The 19962-nt window shown below is 37.8% G+C and overlaps 1 protein-coding gene and 1 pseudogene across 1 annotated transcript in view; both read right to left on the bottom strand.

Moving 5' to 3' along the window:
* Nucleotides 1-324: 324 nt before the first annotated feature.
* The window catches only part of INTS8 (integrator complex subunit 8), a 34860-nt gene continuing 15222 nt past the window's right edge, over nucleotides 325-19962 (bottom strand). The window contains exons 13-27 of the mRNA XM_087825281.1: nucleotides 18867-19000; nucleotides 17172-17282; nucleotides 15116-15317; nucleotides 11133-11254; nucleotides 8923-9107; nucleotides 8476-8509; nucleotides 7783-7839; nucleotides 7637-7698; nucleotides 5726-5844; nucleotides 5155-5258; nucleotides 3646-3696; nucleotides 2060-2133; nucleotides 1918-1982; nucleotides 1712-1755; nucleotides 325-521 (exon numbers count right to left, since the gene is read on the bottom strand). Coding sequence (XP_087681407.1) covers nucleotides 405-521; nucleotides 1712-1755; nucleotides 1918-1982; nucleotides 2060-2133; nucleotides 3646-3696; nucleotides 5155-5258; nucleotides 5726-5844; nucleotides 7637-7698; nucleotides 7783-7839; nucleotides 8476-8509; nucleotides 8923-9107; nucleotides 11133-11254; nucleotides 15116-15317; nucleotides 17172-17282; nucleotides 18867-19000 — 1481 coding nt within the window. The 3' untranslated portion in view covers nucleotides 325-404. The remainder of the gene's footprint in view (nucleotides 522-1711; nucleotides 1756-1917; nucleotides 1983-2059; nucleotides 2134-3645; nucleotides 3697-5154; nucleotides 5259-5725; nucleotides 5845-7636; nucleotides 7699-7782; nucleotides 7840-8475; nucleotides 8510-8922; nucleotides 9108-11132; nucleotides 11255-15115; nucleotides 15318-17171; nucleotides 17283-18866; nucleotides 19001-19962) is intronic.
* On the bottom strand, nucleotides 17402-18589 carry LOC107534114 (histone-binding protein RBBP4 pseudogene; annotated as a pseudogene).

Below are 19962 nucleotides of genomic sequence, written 5' to 3'. Positions count from 1 at the left end.
AGACTTCTATTAGGGCAAAAAAGTATTAAATGTATACTAGCTCCCAGCAATCTATTTATTTAAAAAACAAAAACAAGGTAAACTTCACAAGAACTTGGTATATATAGACTAATTCTACAAAATGGTTTTCAATGAAACTTTTGCCTCAGAAAACAAATTATACTACATTGTTAGTTTATTCTGTTACTAGATGTGTGAATCTTGTCTTCGAAGAAATTATAAATTTAAGCTATTATGGCATGAACTCTTCTGTATAGTTTTTGTTTTTAAACTGTTTCAGTATTTTGTCTGAAAAGAAAACACCACTAAATGTGTACATATGTATTATATATAAACTTCATCTTTTAATACTGTTTATATTTTGCCTATTGTTTAAAAAATAAAAGTTAAAAAAATTTAACTGCTTAGAAGTAAAGTTTCGCCATTGCTTGTAGAAACTTTTTCTTCCTTCTCTGCGCTGCCAGCTGTAACACTTCTTCTGGGTTGCTCGCGTTCAATTCTGTCTGGCCGATGGCTTTGATCTTCCAAAACAGAAAAGTGATGTTACTAGAGGTCTGGTAAAAAATACAGCCTTGCTATATAAAACTATTTACATGCTAAGAGACGGAAGAAGTGAACACAAAGACTGACTGCAGCCACTCTTAAAGAAAAGATTAATTGCTGAACCACAGTTTACGGAATTAATCTTCAGTAACATTAAGTTTATTTGACTAAAATACCAGTAACTTACATGTAATTTGACAATGACATTTTTACAGTTAAATTAAGCCTTCTATAAGATAGTTTGAAAAAAAAATCAAAATTCATGTTTCAGGACTTACTTTTTAATGTGCAAAAATAGCTCGATGCCTGGCGCTGTATCATACAGTGACTCATTTTTTCCATGATTAGAAATACTCAGCCTACTAAAAACCCATGGATTGTTTTGTGACACCATTTTTTAGGACCTTGGAATTACCTTTAGATTTTAAAAAAGTTATAACTTCTTTAAATAACAAAGACTATTCTGACAGGTAGCTTGAAGGGAGAAAAGACTATTCAGAAGTGATCTTCAGTTAGGTTAGGGAGTAGGAAGAACTGGATGGCGTCGTTCAATATGAAGGAACCCGTGGGAGAACCTGGTAGTGGGGTATAACTAGTTACTTCAAGCAAAGTATCCTGAAGACTGGCTATCAAAGTGTGACGTACGAAACAAGTGGGAAGAGGAGCCAATTATTTAAGAGAAAGGACACATGCTTTGTGGGTAAGGGGGCAAAACCGTGACGGCTGAGACTGCCTGTAGGGCAACTGGGAAATAACCAGGTGTAAGGGGGAGACAGAGGAAGATACCAGCAAAGACAAGACAACTGGAAAAAGAATAAAAGTGATGTCAGAGAAGGAAGAAAGAATTTCCAGCCCGGCCGGCGTGGCTCAGCTGCTGAGCATCGACCCGAGCTGGGAGGTCGCGGTTCGATTCCCGGTCAGGGCCCAGGCCCAGGCTGCGGGCTTGATCCCCATTGGGGAGCATGTGGGAGGCAACTGATCAATGACTCATTATTGATGTTTCTCTCTCTGAAACCAATAAAATATTTTTAAAAAATTTTTTTCCAGAAGGACTTTATAAAAATTAAACACTAATACCAAATTTCAGAAGTAAATAGGTACAATTCTTAATGGTTTGAATGTTAAGGGAATTAAGCATATTACTGTAGCAAGACACAAAATAACTTACCGCAATTTGCCTTTTATCTGTTTCTCCTCTTTTATGATGCAGATCTAAATGAATCAGTTAAGAAGAAGAATAAATTTAATACTATTAAATGTCATAATAGAATCTCAACTGTTCTCTGGGTTTGGTTTAGAAAACACAATATTAAATACTTCTTTAATTTACAGAAATGAACTGTTCTATCACATGTGTATTAGATGAAAGGATACAAGTCAAGTATTCCAAAATGGTAACATCCCATATGTAGTCATAGTAGGAGTCCATGGCATCATGACTGAAAAACAGAATTCAGTTAGTTCTTTCTTATGCAGAAAAATCGCTATTTTATTTTATTTTAAAAATCCTTCGTACCTGTTTTGTTCCTGCAGTGATTTAAACGCCGTTTTGTAGTCAATTTCTCTGAGGAACTGACATAAAATTGCCACCTACGTGAACAAACAAGGATTTGAAAATAGTTTCATGCACCTAGTGTGAACAATGACTCTGCTGGTTGTGGAGGAGAAACTTTTAATAATTCTTATATCAAGAAAATATCACTTAAGAGGCCTTACAGATCACCCTGAGCATATCAGCTCGTCTTGATAGATCCCATCAGATTTTTATTGCAAACACCTTTACACAAATGACTGTCTGCCCAATATTTTCCTCATTAGTAATCTAAAGTTTTTAAAGTTTCGTTTATTTGAATGAGGTGGCAAAAAGCCAGTTCAGAAAATGAAGGGAATGGAAAACTGCTGAACCCAAGTGTCATGGCAAGTGTCATGGCACTCAAGGACACACAGAGCATGCTCAACCCTTTCACAGCCTGCAAATACAGCAGCTCATTTTGACAAAATTTAGGCTGCCAGTCTGCTTAACAAAGAAAGCAGACCCATGTCAATCAGGTGTGAAGGTCATAATGCTTATTTCTTTTAAAGTTATTTTTAATTACTAAAAACATACCATAAAATTCGCCCTTTGAGAGGGCACAGATCAGTGGTTTTAAGTATATTCACAAAGTTGTGCAACCATCACAACTAATTCCAAAATCTTCCCTTCCCATCGCCTACCCCTGCAAAAACTCCGCACCCACTGACATCTCTCCTCTCCTCCCACTCCTCCCCCGCAGTCTCCGGCAAGCACGACTCGCCATTCTGACTACAGATCTGCCTGTGCCGGACATTTCAAATTCATGGAATCACACGAGCACTTTACAGCTGGCTCTCACTCAACATAATACTTGTAAGATTCATCCCTGTTTTAAGCATGTATCAGTACTCATTCCTTTTCATGGCTGAATAGTCGTCTACTGTACAGATACATCAAATTTTGTTTATCCCTTCATCAGCTGATAAGCACCGGGTTGTTTCCAGTTTCTGGCTATTTGTGCATAATGCTGCCGTGAACAGGCATCTACAATTCTTCTGGACAAACATTTGCTATTTTCTTGGTTATATACATAGGAATGGGACTGCTGGGTAATATGGTAATTCTATCTTTAACTTTTTGAGGAAATACCAAACTTTTCCCAAAAGGTTGCCCCATTTTATATTCTTTCAGCATCATAATTTCTCCACATCTTTACCAACAATTGTTTCTGTCTGTCTTTGAAAGTTACAGCCATATCGGTGAGTACAAAGTGGGACCTCACTGTGGTGCTGATCTTATTTCCCTAATAACTAATGTACATATTGACTCTTACATGTAAGAAAACATACTTGAGAATGCTTCTTTTCCATTTAGGTTTAAAGACCAATGTTTTCTAATTCATACTTCCACTTTAATTATAATTCTATAAAGTATTTTACTTTTATAAACATAAAAAATTAGCCAAATTCTTAAATACCATAAACTCAAGCAATTATAAGGAAAATAAAAGCTATTTCCCAGTGTTTCATTTTTACTATAAACTCTAATATACAGGAAAATAAACCAACATCAAAATATTATAAACTAACCTGTGTGTGGCAATTCAGCAAAGAACAGCACTTTATCATTCTTTTTATTACCTATAAGAACAATTTGGATTATTTAAAGAAACTAACATCAATTGTAACAAATGTACCCGTTCTGATGTGGGATGTCAATAGCAGAGGAAGCTGTACATGAGTGGGGGGCTGTACAGTTTTACAAAATTCCTCCCAACCACAGCAGAACACACATTTGCTTTTTAAAGTGCAGGTGGAACATCTACTAAGATATACAATAGCTGATACAAAGCAGATATATGAGAACTCTTCATTTTTGCTCAATTTTGCTGTGAACCTGAAACAGCTCTAAAAAATAGAATTTATTAATTTAAAAAATAGTTACTAAAAAATTTTTAAATCTTATTTTAAAAGCCATATATTGTAAGTATTGAGAAGTATAAGCATCATTATATTATGATACTAGTGGACTAAACCAGAGAAAAGAGCAATGCATATCAACAGAAAATCAACAAAATTCAAGATTTAGCAGATAGAATCAATATGCCTTGAAGACTGACTGGACGTTTGTGGGAGGGTCAGTTAAGAAAAGAACTTGAAGGATGCGGGTTCAGCCTCCAGTGGGCACATACAAAAATCAGCCAATGAATGCACCAGTATGTGGAACAACAAATCCACGTTTCTCTCTCAAAAAAAATATTTTGCCACTTTAATAGAAAAATAGTATCTCATTGTTCCGATTTGCATTTGTTATTTCTAATGAAGTTTTCATATACTTATTGGTAATTTGTGGTTTTTTTGAGAAGTGCCAAACATTGTTGCCCAGCAGCCAAAAATATCAACTTGTTATCCTGCTTTTTTACTTTGATTTGAAAGAAATAAAGTCATTTAAACAATAGGGGGGGGAAAAAGAAAGGCCATGAGCCCTGGCCAGTGTGCTGAGTGCTCAGAGCATCGGCCTGTGCACTGAAGGGTTGCGGGTTCCATTTCCTGTCAAGGACACATACCTGGGTTGCAGGTTTGATCCCCGGGCCCAGTCAGGGTGCGAGCGGGAGGCAACTAATCCATGTGTCTCTCTCAAATTGATGTTTCTCTTCTCTTCTCTCCCCACTTCTCTCCCTCCCTCCTCCTCTTCACCCCACCCTCCCACTCTCTCTAAAAGTCAATGGAGAAAATACCCTCAGGTGAGGATTAACAAAACAAAAAAACAAAAAACATGATAATCAGGTTTTGGACTTAGTTCACTCAATTAAACAAAAGTGTGAATTTTGGTGGGTTTTTTGGATGGGTGAGTCACTAGGAGGAGACCCCGGTAAAGTAAAAGGCTGAAATCATTTTTGGACAGGTTGAGTTTCAGGTTTTTGGGGAAATCAAAGCATCAATGGACTATGGGCCCTGGAAATATGAGAGCAATCTGATCGAAAGCAATCAATTTGGGAGTTATCACCACAATCTCGGAAATGAAAACTCACCCAAAAGGGGCACAAAAAGAACACTTCAAGGCAAACAAGAAGGAAAAAGTCAATGCAAACAATTTACCTGGTCCGTATAAACATCAGGGGGTACGGCCTTATTAAAGAAATCAGAACACACGGCTCCAGCCTGGAGGTAATAATGGAGAGCTGCCGAATACTGATTTGTTGCTGGAGGAGAAAACAGAGATAAGAATTACCTACTGATAGACTCGTGGGCTGAAAAGCAGGGCCTCTTTCAGAAGAGTCAGGTATCACTTCATGAGTTGACAAAAGCGGATTCAAACCATAGATCTAGAGATAACACTTATCCAGGACAATACTGAAAAAAATTGCCTTTATTTTTTTAAACTACTTTATTTTTTTAAATATGTTTTTATTGACTTCAGAGAAGGGAAGGGAGAAGGAGAGAGAAACATCAATGATGAGAGAATCACTGATTGGCTGGGGATCAAGCCTGCAACCCAGAGACTATACATATGACAATTATAGTTTTACTCTCTTAACTTTATCTAGGAAGAAGAGATACCTGTCAAAAACAAGACAAGTTTAATAAAGTATTGTAATAAAACATATTTATTTTCACTTCTAAAAGTACTACAAAAACGAAACACAAAGCAACCATACATCTCACTTACCAAAATAAATGTCTGCCTGAATAATTAACCAGGAGTGGTTGTTGGGGTTTATACTGCGGGCATAGCGAACTAGCTCTTTCACTGTGATTGACACCGCTTCAAAGTCCACTGACTGGAGGCTAAAGGAAAGACAATGAACATTAAGCTCCATTTTAAGAAACTTCAAATCCCATACTCACATTATTAAAAACAAAAAGACTTAGCCAAAATTTAGGTGACCATAAATATGCTAAATATTACTAGGAGTAAACATATAAAAACTATCAAAACATCTAAGTCTGAGAAAGTGTGACAAGCTAACTTTAAAAAAATAATAAAATATGTCATTACTGATTTGAGAGGAAGGGAGAGGGAGGGATAGAAACATCAATGATGAGAGTCATTGATCAGCTGCCTCCTACATGCCCCCTGCTGGGGATTGAGCCCGAAACCTGGGCATGTGCCCGGACCGAGAATCAAACCAGGATCTCCTGGATCCTAGGTCAATGCTTTACTGCTGGGCAGGCTAACTTTCTATAAGCAGTTGAAAACAATCTGATTTTTGTTTCCTTTTCTCCAAAATGCCAAAAAAGGTTGACTAGACCACTCTAAAAAAGTACCTTTAAATATTTTACAATATAAAGCATTTAAAAGAAGTAGTATAAATACCTAGCTCCACTTTTTAGGCACTATTTACCAGTAACAAATTAATCCTCACAATTCTGAGGGAGGTACTATTCACATACACATTTATAGATGCGGAAACTGACACTAGAAGCACTTACCCAAGGTCATATACCAGGTAAGTGGAGTGGCTAGGACTCCAGTCCTAAGAGTCTGGCTCAGAGCCTCTATGGTAAACCATTCTTTTTGTTCATTTATAATAAACACACACTGAAAATCAATCATTAGTTTACACTCTAAAATTAGGCCGAAGTAACACCAAAGAGGTGTGACAGCCATCAATTAAAAAGGCAAAACGATCTCTACTTGCTTCTTGAGTTGCTATCTAATAAACTGATGATATATAAAAATGTGCGGTGAGGAAAGCTGTGGAGTGTGCACATCTACTTCAGAAAGCATGGTGCTCCTTGGGAAACAAGCCTCAGTAAGTGGAGGGAGGGCACACTAACCCATTTCTGACCCTCCCATCTCCATATGAGATATAATACTGCTTCCAACCTCAGACTGAAATGGAAGCAAATTCCTCACCCTACTGGCTGCTTCCCTACCTACTGAAATCTCTTCTTCACAGATGCCACTAAGAGCAATGAAATAAGGCCTAGGACCTACCCTTCAGGCACAAGTAAGAGGACTGGAGGGAAGGAGAGAAGGAAAGGAGCTGTGTAAGGAGGCAAACACGGGCTCTCCTGAAGAGAAGCCACTGTGTGGGGGAAGAGAAAGATGTAAATGGTTCCTCTTCCAGAAAAACAATACTTTTCTCCCCCAAAACAGCCCATTATCTCCCTGTGATTCTCGGCGGAAGACAGTACGGGGGAAGATTTCTGCAAGTAATTAAAGAGCTTTGCAGGGCAACTAAAAGGGGTTGAAGCCTCTGATAATCACAGTGCTAGATGAGACGTACAAAGAATTACTTAAAGATTTTTTTTCAAATAGATACTTGTAAGAGATAAGATGCTGGAAATCTGACAGAAAGTCATTCTTTTAAGCCTTGATTTTCTAATAATTCTGCCCACTGACAAGTATCAGTATGACTCAGAGATCTTCTGGGCTACCTAGGGCTGGAGTACCTCAGTTATGCCTGACCCATCATTTTTAGAAAGACAATTCCTGTTATAGAGAAACACAAAGTTGGCTATAGAATCCTAATGCTGTACCCTTTAATCAAATTACTCAGAGTTATCTATACCAGTCAGGATGGCTCTAAATATATAAATGATTTAATAAGTTGTAAACTATAATCCTTCTTACTTGGGGATGGAGGATGGCCAAATAGAAATGTGTTCAGCTGTAATATCATTCACAATGTCTTCCTGTGTAAAAAAAAAGAAAAAGCATGATTTAAAAGAAAATCTATTTCAAATATTTTTTTTTAGATGAAATTATTAAATACTGACCCGAACATTGTGAAGTTTCACAAAGAGTGATAAAATAATAGTCAAAACCAATGGTTCCTATGAGAAAGAAAACACAAAATCCTTAAATATTATATATATTTTAATATTTCTCACATTAACCTCAAGGGTACCAAGTATTTTCTTCCAAAAGATTTTTACTCTTTGGAATTTACCATCTACTTTAGTTTAAAACACACTAAAGATCAACTTTAGCTTTAATGTCATGAAAGAAATCACGGCACACACAATTTACATAAAAATTAACCATATTTAGGTGTCTGGTTTATAATGCTCAAATCCTCACATGACTTCTGAAACCAAGGAAATAGCTATCATGCCACTAATACTTTCAGCTACCTTAAACAAATGAACTTTTATTCCTTAAAATAATTAAGGATGGAATCTAGGTTGTGTCCAGTAAATAAGCATGCCATTAATCCTATCAAACAAAAATTAAAGCCAGGCTTCACACATCTAGCCCTAATATGAAGACTTCTTTACAATTTAAAAAATACCTGTTTGTAGTCACTAGAACACAGTTAGGTAAATGTAAAATGAACTTTTCCATTCAGACTATCCCGTCCTCAACACTGAAGCACATTAATAGACCACCTAAATCATTTAAGCACTCATTATTTTTAGTCTAAAAAAAAATCAGTAATAGTAATTAGATTAACTTTTAAGAAAACATACCCGTAATTTTCTGATAAAAGAAAGCAGTTCACTCCTACAAAAAAATAAAACCAAAAAATTTTTGTATATACATTGAATATCAGAAATTAAAAATAAACTCAAGTAAATTATAAATGAATATTTATTCCAAACTCTCCAGTTCTGCATGTATAAAAAAGTATAATATTCTACTGCCATACTAATGTAATAAAATATCTTTAGTACTATCCAACTGTTAAGACTTCACTGATTATATTAAATGATTGACAGTCTCTTGAAATAAACAAGTTATTTCCAAAGACGGTCATGTCAACCAAGTCCCTCAGATTATCAGCGCCAGAGAATTCTTACATTGTCCATCTTTATGACATATAAGGATAATGGCAGATGTTCTTGAAATAACATAAATAATAAATAACTCAAAATAGCATAAATAATAACTCAAAAAATAAACTGATCGAAACATACCGATACATTATACCTAGTGTAGATTCCCTCTGCTTTATTAAACTGACTCTGCCATCATTTCCTCGTTTGTGTTGACTGGACACACTACAGATCTGAACGACGACTTCCCAAAGGTCTTTGGCAGTCCGTCTACTTTCTTTAGGGCCCGGGAGTTCTTTGACTGTAGCCGCTAAAAGCTGTCCAAGCTGTAACATGAAAAACAAACAGAAAGTACACAGGAGATCATCTGTAACATCATGCATGGTAGGTCTATTATTAAGGCACACTTAAAGAAAACTGGGTAAGTGCTCAAGTACACCCAGCACAGTTATTTTATGCTGTGCCTTCTATCCAACAACTGAGAAATTTAGAGCTCAGTCTACTGACAGATCTGAGTCTGCTCAGGGAAGAGAATCCTCTGATTTTACCACATCATAAACCTAACTGTTTCTAAACAAGTGTAATGAGAACAAAGTGAGACGACACAAAGAGGAATGTGATTAAGTGGGAAAATAAGTTACCAGATATACATGGTATGATCCTGCTTTTCTTAAAAAGTGTGTACAGGAATGTATACACCACGATGTTAACCGTGGGCCAGATCAGGGGGGACTCCAGGAAGCAGTGAGATAACCTACCCAGGGTTAGGCAACCTACAACACAACAGCCTGTGCCCTTGCACACTGCAGGCCCCAAGCACACGCCCGTCGCTCCTGGCACACGGCTCCAGAGTGCACCAGAGAGAGGCGCGGAGAGAAACACTACATGGACTGCCTTCGCACTGAGCAACAGGCCACAATTCTAACCGGAGATGATGCTCTTGGAACAAAATGGCTCTCTCATCTGAGAGTTTACTAAAGACTAAGAAGAGAAAGTTGGGAATAACCCTGGATATTAGGAACTAATATCTCAGAAAGTTCACTAGAAAAATAGATATAATCCAATATCTAAAATTCCAAAGAGGATGATTTCAGCATGAACAACTGTAAAGAGGACAAAAAGGAGGAAAAACGTAAGAAATCCATAAATGTTCAAAGGGTTGAAATGAAATGAGGTCGGTTTTTTAAAGGACATGAAATAAGAAGAAACAACCAAAGACAAAATTTAAAAAGTGGAACAGTCTTGAATGAGTCCCCAGACACCCACCCAGTAAGAGACTCTGTCTCGGAGATGAGGGAAGTGAGGGTCACGAGTAAGGACAACAGGTAACAGACAACACAGAGGCAGGAACCCCAGGGAGCGCTACATCGCTAAGGGTTGTTAACTCCAAGATCAGGACGGGAGAAGCCCGCTGCCTATGCAGGGCGAGCACGAGGGAGAGAGTCCTGGGGAAGCACCGAGACCCCTACTTCTGATGTTTCCTCGCCCGGAAGGAAGCCTTTTCAGTTGCACAGGGGACAGAATTAGGAAAGGAGAATACTGGGGGGGATGTGGAAGACGGCATGGAGCGTACAAATGGAAAAAGTAAAAATAAAATACAATAGAGATTAAATTAGGAAAAAAGAACAACCAACTTGTTGTCAACTGCGTGAACTCTCTCACGTGGGTCTGACCACTGACAACAAACATGTACGCGAATGACCACCAGGCACATCAAACCTAGAGAAGTAAACAGACTCTAAAGGAAGGTAAGGCCCACCCTGGCTGGGGCTCAGCTGGGTGTTATCCCGCGCACCCAAAGGCTGCAGGTTCCATTCCTGGGTAGGGCACACCTAGGCTGCAGGTTTGATCCTGTCGGGGAGTGCACAGGAAGCAACTAAACATTGTTCCTCTCACATCAAAGTTTCTCTCCCCCCCCCCTCCATTCCCTTTCTCTCTCTAAAATCAATAAAAACATATACTCAGGTAAGGATTTAAAAAAACAGAAAGGGTAAGGTGCTCAAATGAAAAATGGGTGGAAGCTCACCCCTTACGGCTCCACTAGTTTATACCCACGCATACCTGTGCATTCCAGAGCTTAAAACTACAGTTTGACTTTATCATTCAAAGCAATAAAAGCCGACTCACCTCTCATTAGTCAGGGATTATACCAAAATTTTATCTGTTAACTACATAATTTTGGCTTGCATTCTCACTGAACTACACGGAATTAGAAGAAAATACTAGAGAAGGCAAACTCAAGTGCCTGAATTATCAAAAACGATACTTTTAACTATAAACCAGCAAGATCTAAACACACAGGTACAAGTCATTCCATCCTAATGACTCTGCTTAGATGAAGCATGACTTACCTTCACGTATGGATTATTCTGAAGCAGAAAGGCAGGAACCTGAAGTGTAAGGTATTCATTTTCCTTCCAGTTTAACATAAAAGCCACACACTCCTCAGCAATAACCTGACGAAGAGGAATGTCTAAAATGCAAAGAAAACAGCTGGAATTACCACCATAACATGAAAATGAGACCAAAGCAACATTCGCTCAGATTTCAGTTAAACATATTAAAAACAAGTTACCGATGAAAAACAGAAAAATACTAACATTTTATACTTTTCTCTAGAAAGCTTAAGATTTCTCAACAACAGACTGCCATGGTCCCCACTATTAATCAAAAAAAGTATGCACTTAAGGACACCTCAGCTGCCCAACACACTAACTGTGGGAATTTACATTTCAAATGAGCAACAGAGAATAAATACACAAATGAAACAAGTACAAAACGGTAGGGCACAAACTTTTAGAGAATGGAACTAGTTAAACCACGTAATGAAACTGAAACTGTAACAAATCTGAGTTAATGTATCATTTTTAATATTTTTTTCTGATTAAAATAAATATTCCTGAGACAAGTCATTCACTCTTTCAAAAATTACTGTAGCAGAGATAATTTTTTTGAACATTTCCTTTAAAAATTATTAAATATACCTTAATATTAAATATGCTGTAAATTTTTATAGCTCAAAGTATGTAATAATCAGGTTTCAATGTGCTGCAGAAAAAAGACACCCCGATGAATGCTAAAAAACAATGTTAAGACTTTAAATGGAAAGAGCTATTAAACTTATGTAATCGTATTTTTCAGTCTTTCTAAAAAGATTGTGTCTGTGGCTATTTAATTTGTTTATGTCTCATCTTACTCCCAAAAAGGATCTGAGACAACAGAAGGAAGCACGGGAACGCAGCAAAAAAAAAAAAAAAAAAAAATACATTATCTGCATTATCTTCTAAAAAAAGGAATGAAGACAGAAGTGAAATTAATGTCCCAAGTGCATGCATGTCACTGAGTGCTGCACAGTTTGCCCAAGGAAGGCTACACAGCAACTGGCTCCAGTATTTCATTTATTTAGCAGGCACTCCCCATCAGGAACATGGTAGTGGCCTTAAAGATGAATCAGAACCAAGAGTGGGGTCCCGATACAACCTAAGAGGCAGTAATCTGGAGATTAAACTTCCCTTTAAGCACCTGCAATACAATTATTCATTATCGAAAAGTACAGAGTCAGCCCAGCCGGGTGTGGCTCAGAGGCTGAGCATCGACCTAGGTTCCAGGAGATCGCAGTTCGATTCCTGGTCAGGGCACATCCCCAGCTGCAGGCTCGATCCCCAGTCGGGGGAGTGCAGGAGGCAGCCGATCAATGACTGTCTCATCATTGATGTTTCTATCTCTCTCCCCCTCTCCCTTCTTCTCTCTGAAATCAATAAAGATTAAAAGAAAAAAAAGTATAGCCATATGCTGTAACAGGGAGCTAGAGTAAGCCTGACATTCAATTTTGTTGAAGCCCAAGGAACATAACAAGGACACACGTTTCAACAGAAAGCTACCATTTAATACAAAGGTATTATAAGCTGGAGGATCTCTCCCAAAAGAGATACTAGAATAATTAATCTGTAGCTCTTACTTCTATTATAACTGAAAAGTTGGATCTGCTGTCAATTAAGATCACTTCTTTCCTGATAGAAAAGCCAGGTCAACCCATGTAAAAGAAAACTTCTCTGTCCATGTTCCACAGAGGGCATGCATCTAACTCATTCAAAATTGGCCCAATATCACCAGAGAACAGTTTTCCTTAAAAAGGGAGGGATGAGGAGTTCTGGAGAAGCAGGAGTGGCCAGGCAGCCCCAACTTTGCAAAGGTGCTCAGTAAGTGCTGTGGCCAGTAGGCACCTGGCACATGATAGCCCCATTGCCAAGATGCCCAAGAGGAAGGACAGCTCCTCTGAGGGAGCTGTGAAGGAGGAGCCCAAGAGGAGATGGGCAAGGTTGTTGGCTAAACCTACTCCTGCAAAAGCAGAATCAAAGTAAAACACGGCAGGAAAAGATAAATCTTCAAACAAAAAAGTGCAAAAAAATGGAAGGAGGGAAAGGTGGCAAAAGATACCATTTTACACCCAATTCTAACCCATGGAAAGACCACCCTACCAACTGCACCACTCCCAGGGGTACTGGAGCAGAGCTGCAAGAGCATCAAGCATCAGAGCCAGGAGTCTATAAATCAGGTGACTCAGTCTGCAATTGAGGCTCAAAGACAAAATCAAAGACAAGGAACTGTGCCTGTGGGGGAAAAATTGTTTTCTTTTTCCTCCTAACAATACAGTACATCCTTTCCTCCTCGTTTTAAACTGTTTATAGCACAAGCTATGGGCACATAGCTAAACAGGTGGCTAGGAACTTACACAAATTATGTGCAGAGTGATGACTCTGAGACAAAAAGCAGAAAGTGGAAAAAGTGATACGAACTCCAAACTACTTACGTGCCTTAAGGTACAATTAAGTGCCAAATAAACTATCATTATTTAAAGGCACTTCCAGCCATTTCAAAGAGTAAGAGCACAGGCGTAAGTTGGACTGATGGAGTCAGTCGCAGCCTGTCTCCTGCTGCAGGACTCGGGCTCAACTCCATATCCTTTCCACACCTCCGCTTCCTGACCTACAAAGTGGGGATGATTAAGTAGCGACTTCACAGTGCTGCCATGAGGACTAAGAGTTAGTTATGCACTGAAAGCTCTTAGAACACTACCTAACGTATATTTCGCCCTCAATAAATGTGAGGGTTTTTCAATCTTTTTGCTTTTACTTTTAGAGAAATCATGCAGAAAAATCAACCTTCTACTTTAAAAAAACCCTCACACACAGAGAAGCATATGTCAGCCAGCAGTTGGTGCCAGCAACTAGATTCATTTTTGTGACACTGAAGGGCACTGGTACATTAAAGCTCAAAGGTATCCTATCTAGGGTGCTAGAAAGTTGTAATTTCTGTAGAAATCAGAATGTAGTAACAATTAAATTCATTCAAAAGACCCTGAGGCCAGCAGGGTCCTTTCTGTTTGTGCACATAATTAGCACCTTCCTTTACACTTAATTTTACTGTTTGCAACATTAAATGTGCACATGATGATTTAACTGCTCTAAAGACTCTAGTACTAAAACACGTAAAATTAAGAAACTGCTTTAACTAAGCAAGATCTATATACAACATAGGTTAACATTGGTATGATAAGCTCCTTTTTGTGGTATATCTACATTTAGAACTAAACAAACCAGGGCTGCTCCTAAAGCAACCACAGCGAGCCCCTGACTCACTGTGGTCACTCTGAGGGCTTCCTATGGTGGTGATGGGGAAATAACCCGCGGGATGCACCTTTAAGGACACTGATCACTTTAACAGAGCACCTTCAAATTGCAACCCAGGTGCTGTAGTGTCCCTTCAAGCTCATGTCCATCTGAAACCTCAGGATGTGACCTGACATAGAAATAGAAGTATTTAGCCAAGATGAGGTCATACTGAGTTAGGGCAATCCCTAAAGCCAATGACTGGTCCCTTATAAGAAGAGAGGGGGCACAGGCGCACATGGGCACATGAGAACGCCCGGTAAAGGAGGAGGGAAAACGGAGGGAAGTAAAAAAAGAGGCAAAGACTGGAGTGATACAGCTACAAGCTAAGAGATAAGGAAGGATTCTTCTCTAGAACCTCCAGAAGAAGCATGGCCCTGTAGGCAGACACCTTGATTTCAGACACCTAGTCTCCAAACTAAGAATAAATTCCTGTAGCTTTCAATCATCTAGTTTGTGGTACTCTGTTATAGCAATCTCAGGAAATGACTAGTTTCCTACTACATTTTCCCCAATGTTCTCAAGTGAAGTCCACACATCTAAACTATTTTCGGAGAGAAATAATTTTTTCAGAGATAGCAAAAAGTCAAATAAACGTTCTAGACTTTCCCCATAATTACTTGAGTAATGAGTTTCTGAAGTGTAGCTTTGGGAAACAGTCTTACCGGGCAGCCTCATTTCCAGATATCCCCGCACCCGACTAATAAGATCAGAAGGAGGTCTCTCTCCTGACTGCCCTGTTCCAGCCTCATGGGTATAAATATCCAAAAGCAGCATCTCATTCAGCATGACCTGACGAAGTTTTGGTGAGAACTCTGTTACCAACTCCAAACAAGCAGCAAATAACTGCTTAGCATGGGAAAAGTCCTATAAAAAGAAATAACAGAATAGCCTGAATCACCTTTCCTCTTGAACCAAAAATATGTAACTTTATGAGTACAGAGCAAAGAGAAAGATTAATTTAAATGATTAACACTGATGAGATAAATACGTGAGTAAAAAAAAAAAGAGATATACTATGTTCATGGATTAAAAGACTCAATATTGTTAAGGTATCAATTGTTCCCAAATTGACTTATAGAGTCATTGCACTCTGAATGAAAATTGCAGTAGGCTTTTTTTTTAATAGACATTGAAAAGATAATTCTAAAACTTACATGAAAAAGCAAAGGACCTAGAATAGCCAAAATGATTTTCAAATATAGCAGGTCCTCAACTAAAGTCTTTTTTCTTTTTGTTATAATGTTGGTAAGAAAAAAAATTGATTCCTGGCCAGGGCCACCTTGTGTGGAGTTTGCATGCTCCCCTTCGTGTCTGTGTGGGCTTTCTCCAGTACTTGGTTTCCTCCCATATTCCAAAGATGTAAATGTTAGGTTCACTGGCAGGTCTAAACTGTCCCAGTCTGAGTGTGTAGGTAGGTGGGTGTCAGTACATCCTGTGAAGAAAGGGCATCCTGTCCAGATTTGGTTCCAGCCTTATGCCCTGAGCTGTCAAGCTGAACTGGAATAAGCAGGTTTGAAAATAATTCTTACTTATTTTTATTGATCTTAATTAAATGTATATATAGTTCACATTTATTTCAGTGTTTAATATTAAAAGAGTTTTGGGTCTCTATTTAGAAATTTGGTGATTTTTTGTGAGCAGAAATATGATGTAGGAACTTAACTCTTGTTTATATCACTTAGCCTACGGTAAAACTGGTTTTGTTATAGGTCATTTCACTTAAAATCAGTTTCTGAGAACCTACTGACACATTGAGGTCTTTCTGTACAACAAAACCAGAGGACCTACCCTGGTTTCAAAACTTACTATAAAGCTAGAGTATGCCTTCTCACCCCACCCTCCCACCCCTAACCTCCACCATCTTTTTTTAAAGTAAGCTGGAAAAGGACAATTGTGAAAAGGGAATGGAATGATAATGAAAAAACAACATGACGTGTGAACTGGAAGTATTTTCAGCCAGATCAGTTTTAGGAAAGAGTACAAAGAGAAGTTGAAAAGCTGGGAACTGTTTCCCTTAAAACTACGGTGTCCACATCTTAGACTTCTAGCTAGAAAAACCAACCACCTCAGGGGTCTTTACAGGCTGGGTCTTACCTCCATCCAGCCTCGTCATCTGCCCCACCCTCAGAGAACAAATGAGTATTTGCATACTGCTTCCAGTCTACACACACACTGTCTTATTTCTTAAATGTGAGCTTTTCCTCATGGCATCCCATCCACCTCTTCATCTAGCTAAGCCAAGCCTCAGGTTAAGCACAGGATTTCTGCCTTCCAAATGCTATCTTCAAACCTCCTATAGAACTTACCGTATTATTACTTTTAAAATTATACTATCTTATATCATTTAACATCTCACTTATGTCTCAACTTTCCAAATGGACTGCAAACTCCTTATGTAAAATAAGCTACAAAAGTAATTTTAAGGGATTTTGTTTTATTTTTATAGCTTGGAACACAATCTTTACTAAATGAATCCTAAAGGTTACAAATAATAACTTTTCATGTTCTCTAGATATGTAAAAAGGAAGAGCAGTATTCATACGACCAAACCACTTTGGTAGTTATGAGGGCAAAGAAAAAAGAACCAAAACACTTTTTCAAATATCCTTTTAGGCCTATGACTATTATTTTAAGATCAGGGGGGAAAAACAGATTCTGATTCTGGCTTTCATGCTAAACCATATTCTTAACCAGTAGTTAATGTACACCTTTACTCACCATAACAGTACTGCAGTGTAAACCTTTGGCCATGAGAATGTATACCAAATCCCTTGTTAAATTGTCTTTAATTCCCAGGATAACACCACTATAGACAGAAGGTACTTCCCACTGGAAGAAATAAAAATATATAAAAATATATAAATATACACAGAAAGCCAAATCTAGATGAAAATCTTCAATCAAATTTTAAAAATCAAAGGTCATCTTTTAAAATGAAAAATAATAGCCATAATAAAACACTAACCAAAATGAACATATTCACTATAATGAGTCAGTAATAAACAATTAAACTGACTGGAACATTCTGAAGGAAATAAAAAAAAAAAGAACAAAAGTATCTGTATTAACTTATGTAGTCCTCGCAACAATGCCATAATGTAGGTAGTTATCTCCCTTCTACAGATGAGAAAACTGAGGCACACAGATGTCAAGTAATTTGATTATCAGCAAATGACCCAAACAGAGACTCATGAAACAGATGCCAGGAAGCATCTCCTCCTACTGCTGTATGTCTTATAAAGATGGTCATCACATCCACAACTTTTCCATACTTTGGAAAAGCACTGATGTCCCACAGGCAGATGGTGTGGTCATTTGAAGCACTAAGTAAGTGCCCACTGAGATTTGGGCTCCAAGCAAGCCCATAGCATTCCTTTTGATGTCCACGAAGACACATGTCTGTGCCACACTCTTTAGAGGCTCCCGTTTAGAAGGACATTTTGTATAGTCAAAAACAAGAACATCACATGCAAGGGTTCTCTGGCATATAATGTGACCTGTTCACTTTTCTTTCGTTGCTGATCTTGATTTCTATATCAACTTTTCTACTAACAGAACCAAAACTTCCAAATCCTCCTTTCTCACTGCCGTAACATGAAACATCAAACTGAGCGTCAGCATTAGAGAGCTGCACATTGGTTATAACAGATGGTGCTATTTATCTGACATGTGTGTCCCTAGGACAAGTCAATGAAAGCTGAAATCTTTCCCTTCTGGTCTGGTTATATCTGGAAGCCATGGTGCAGTTAGGCTGGGCCACTCCAGAGCATGGGTCATCACCAAATCATAAAGAAAAGGCATATTCTTTTCCTGTATTTGTACTTTTTGTTGATCCCACTTTCTTCTGCTGCATCATCAAAGGCTACTTCCTTGTCAGCATCTCTGTAGGCAAGCCAGGGGAATTCTGGGGTCGAGCACTGCAAGGGGCTCACTGTGCTTGGCTGAGTGTTTTAATGAGTATCTAGAGCCAAAAATGTCTATAAAGAAGTTGTAACGAATTGGTTCCAAGCTATAAGTTTTAGGCCTCAAGAAGGTATTAACAAACAAAAATATTCTATTAAGCACAAACAAAAATACTCTCTTAAGCACATAGCAAGTATTAGCTATAAACTACATAAATAATATACCTTATACATATATTTACAGATATACTGAAGTGTATGTAGATGCTATAACAGTAAGTGGAATATAAACTTACTGGTAAGAGGTTACTGATTTAACAGTATCTTTTTTGACATTTTTTATTTCTCTTGTCAATTAATGTTCAAAGTACAATTATTGTCGTGTGAAGGTCCTAAATTGTTGACAAAAGGTGTCCTTATTCTCAAAAAGGTCAGGCTACAACTCTTCTATTAAATTACATTAGAAAACAAGGGTGATTTTATTATCTGTTCTTGACAGAGGGTTTCTTACCTTATTTGACACCGTCCAGAATTGGCGCTCTGACGTCATACCATGTAATTCAATTAAAATTTGTCGAATTCTCCAGGGATCCACTGACAATATCAGCTGATGCTCCAATTGGCCAATGTTGACACTTGCTGAGGCTAAGAAAGAAAGAGATTCCTATTTTAATAATGATTTAATTCACGGGTAGACATAATCCTATAAGTATGAATGATAACTTATTGAGAGAAGTTGTGTATGTCTGTATTAAATCTATGGGTTTTTAATTCTTAGTATTACATCTATGTTAAAAACAGCTCTCATCTTGAGAACTGACTCATCAACAAAATGTAATTTACATACTAACTTTAACCTCAGAGAAAACCTAACATGATTTACATTATGTTTGCATTTAACAGAGAAAGATGATGGAACTATAAACAAGGTGAAAATCAGTAACTGGTTCCTGAAAAGAACTATGTGGTACATATGGAAAAAATGAACTTATACAGGCAACCTCCTACTTTGTGAACATAAAGTGTTAACAGAAGCTTGTATAAATAAAATGTTAATTTTGAATAATAAATACTTAAAATGTATGTTTTTTGAAGGGAGAGGAAGAGGTATTGTCTTTCCAAAGGAGCATGAAATGATCATTAAAACCCCTAATTACAACTCAGCTTTCAGATAGCCCCCAATTGAACTGAACAGTCACCCAGTTTAAATCCAGTGAACTTCCAAGCAGCTAAAATGTTGCCTTTTTCTTTAACCAACTGAATTCTCTGTCTCACCTACATTAAGTATGGAAACTTGTTTTTTATTAATTAACAACACTACATTTTCTACTTATATTTATGAAATAAGGGCAAAAATGGAAGAAAATCAAATAAATAAGGCAAAAATGGCAGTAGTATTGCCAAAGCTAAATGTTTCTAAATGTTTAGTCAACATCACAGCAATACTGGCTGAAATGCATGAAAGCCTGTACTTTCTTATGGTCTTAGCACATTCAACCAGTCCCCTCCCACCTCTTTTGTTACTTCCCAAGGTCATATTAGCATCAGAGTTACCTTGGTCTATTTCCCTAGCAAAAATCTTTCATGTATCTGGGCCTAATTCCCCA

This window comes from Miniopterus natalensis, chromosome 16 (assembly GCF_054644295.1).
Source record: "Miniopterus natalensis isolate mMinNat1 chromosome 16, mMinNat1.hap1, whole genome shotgun sequence".
Classification (NCBI taxonomy): domain Eukaryota; kingdom Metazoa; phylum Chordata; class Mammalia; order Chiroptera; family Miniopteridae; genus Miniopterus; species Miniopterus natalensis.
Note: the sequence above shows the minus strand (reverse complement) of the source record. Positions and strands in the feature narration are given on the sequence as shown.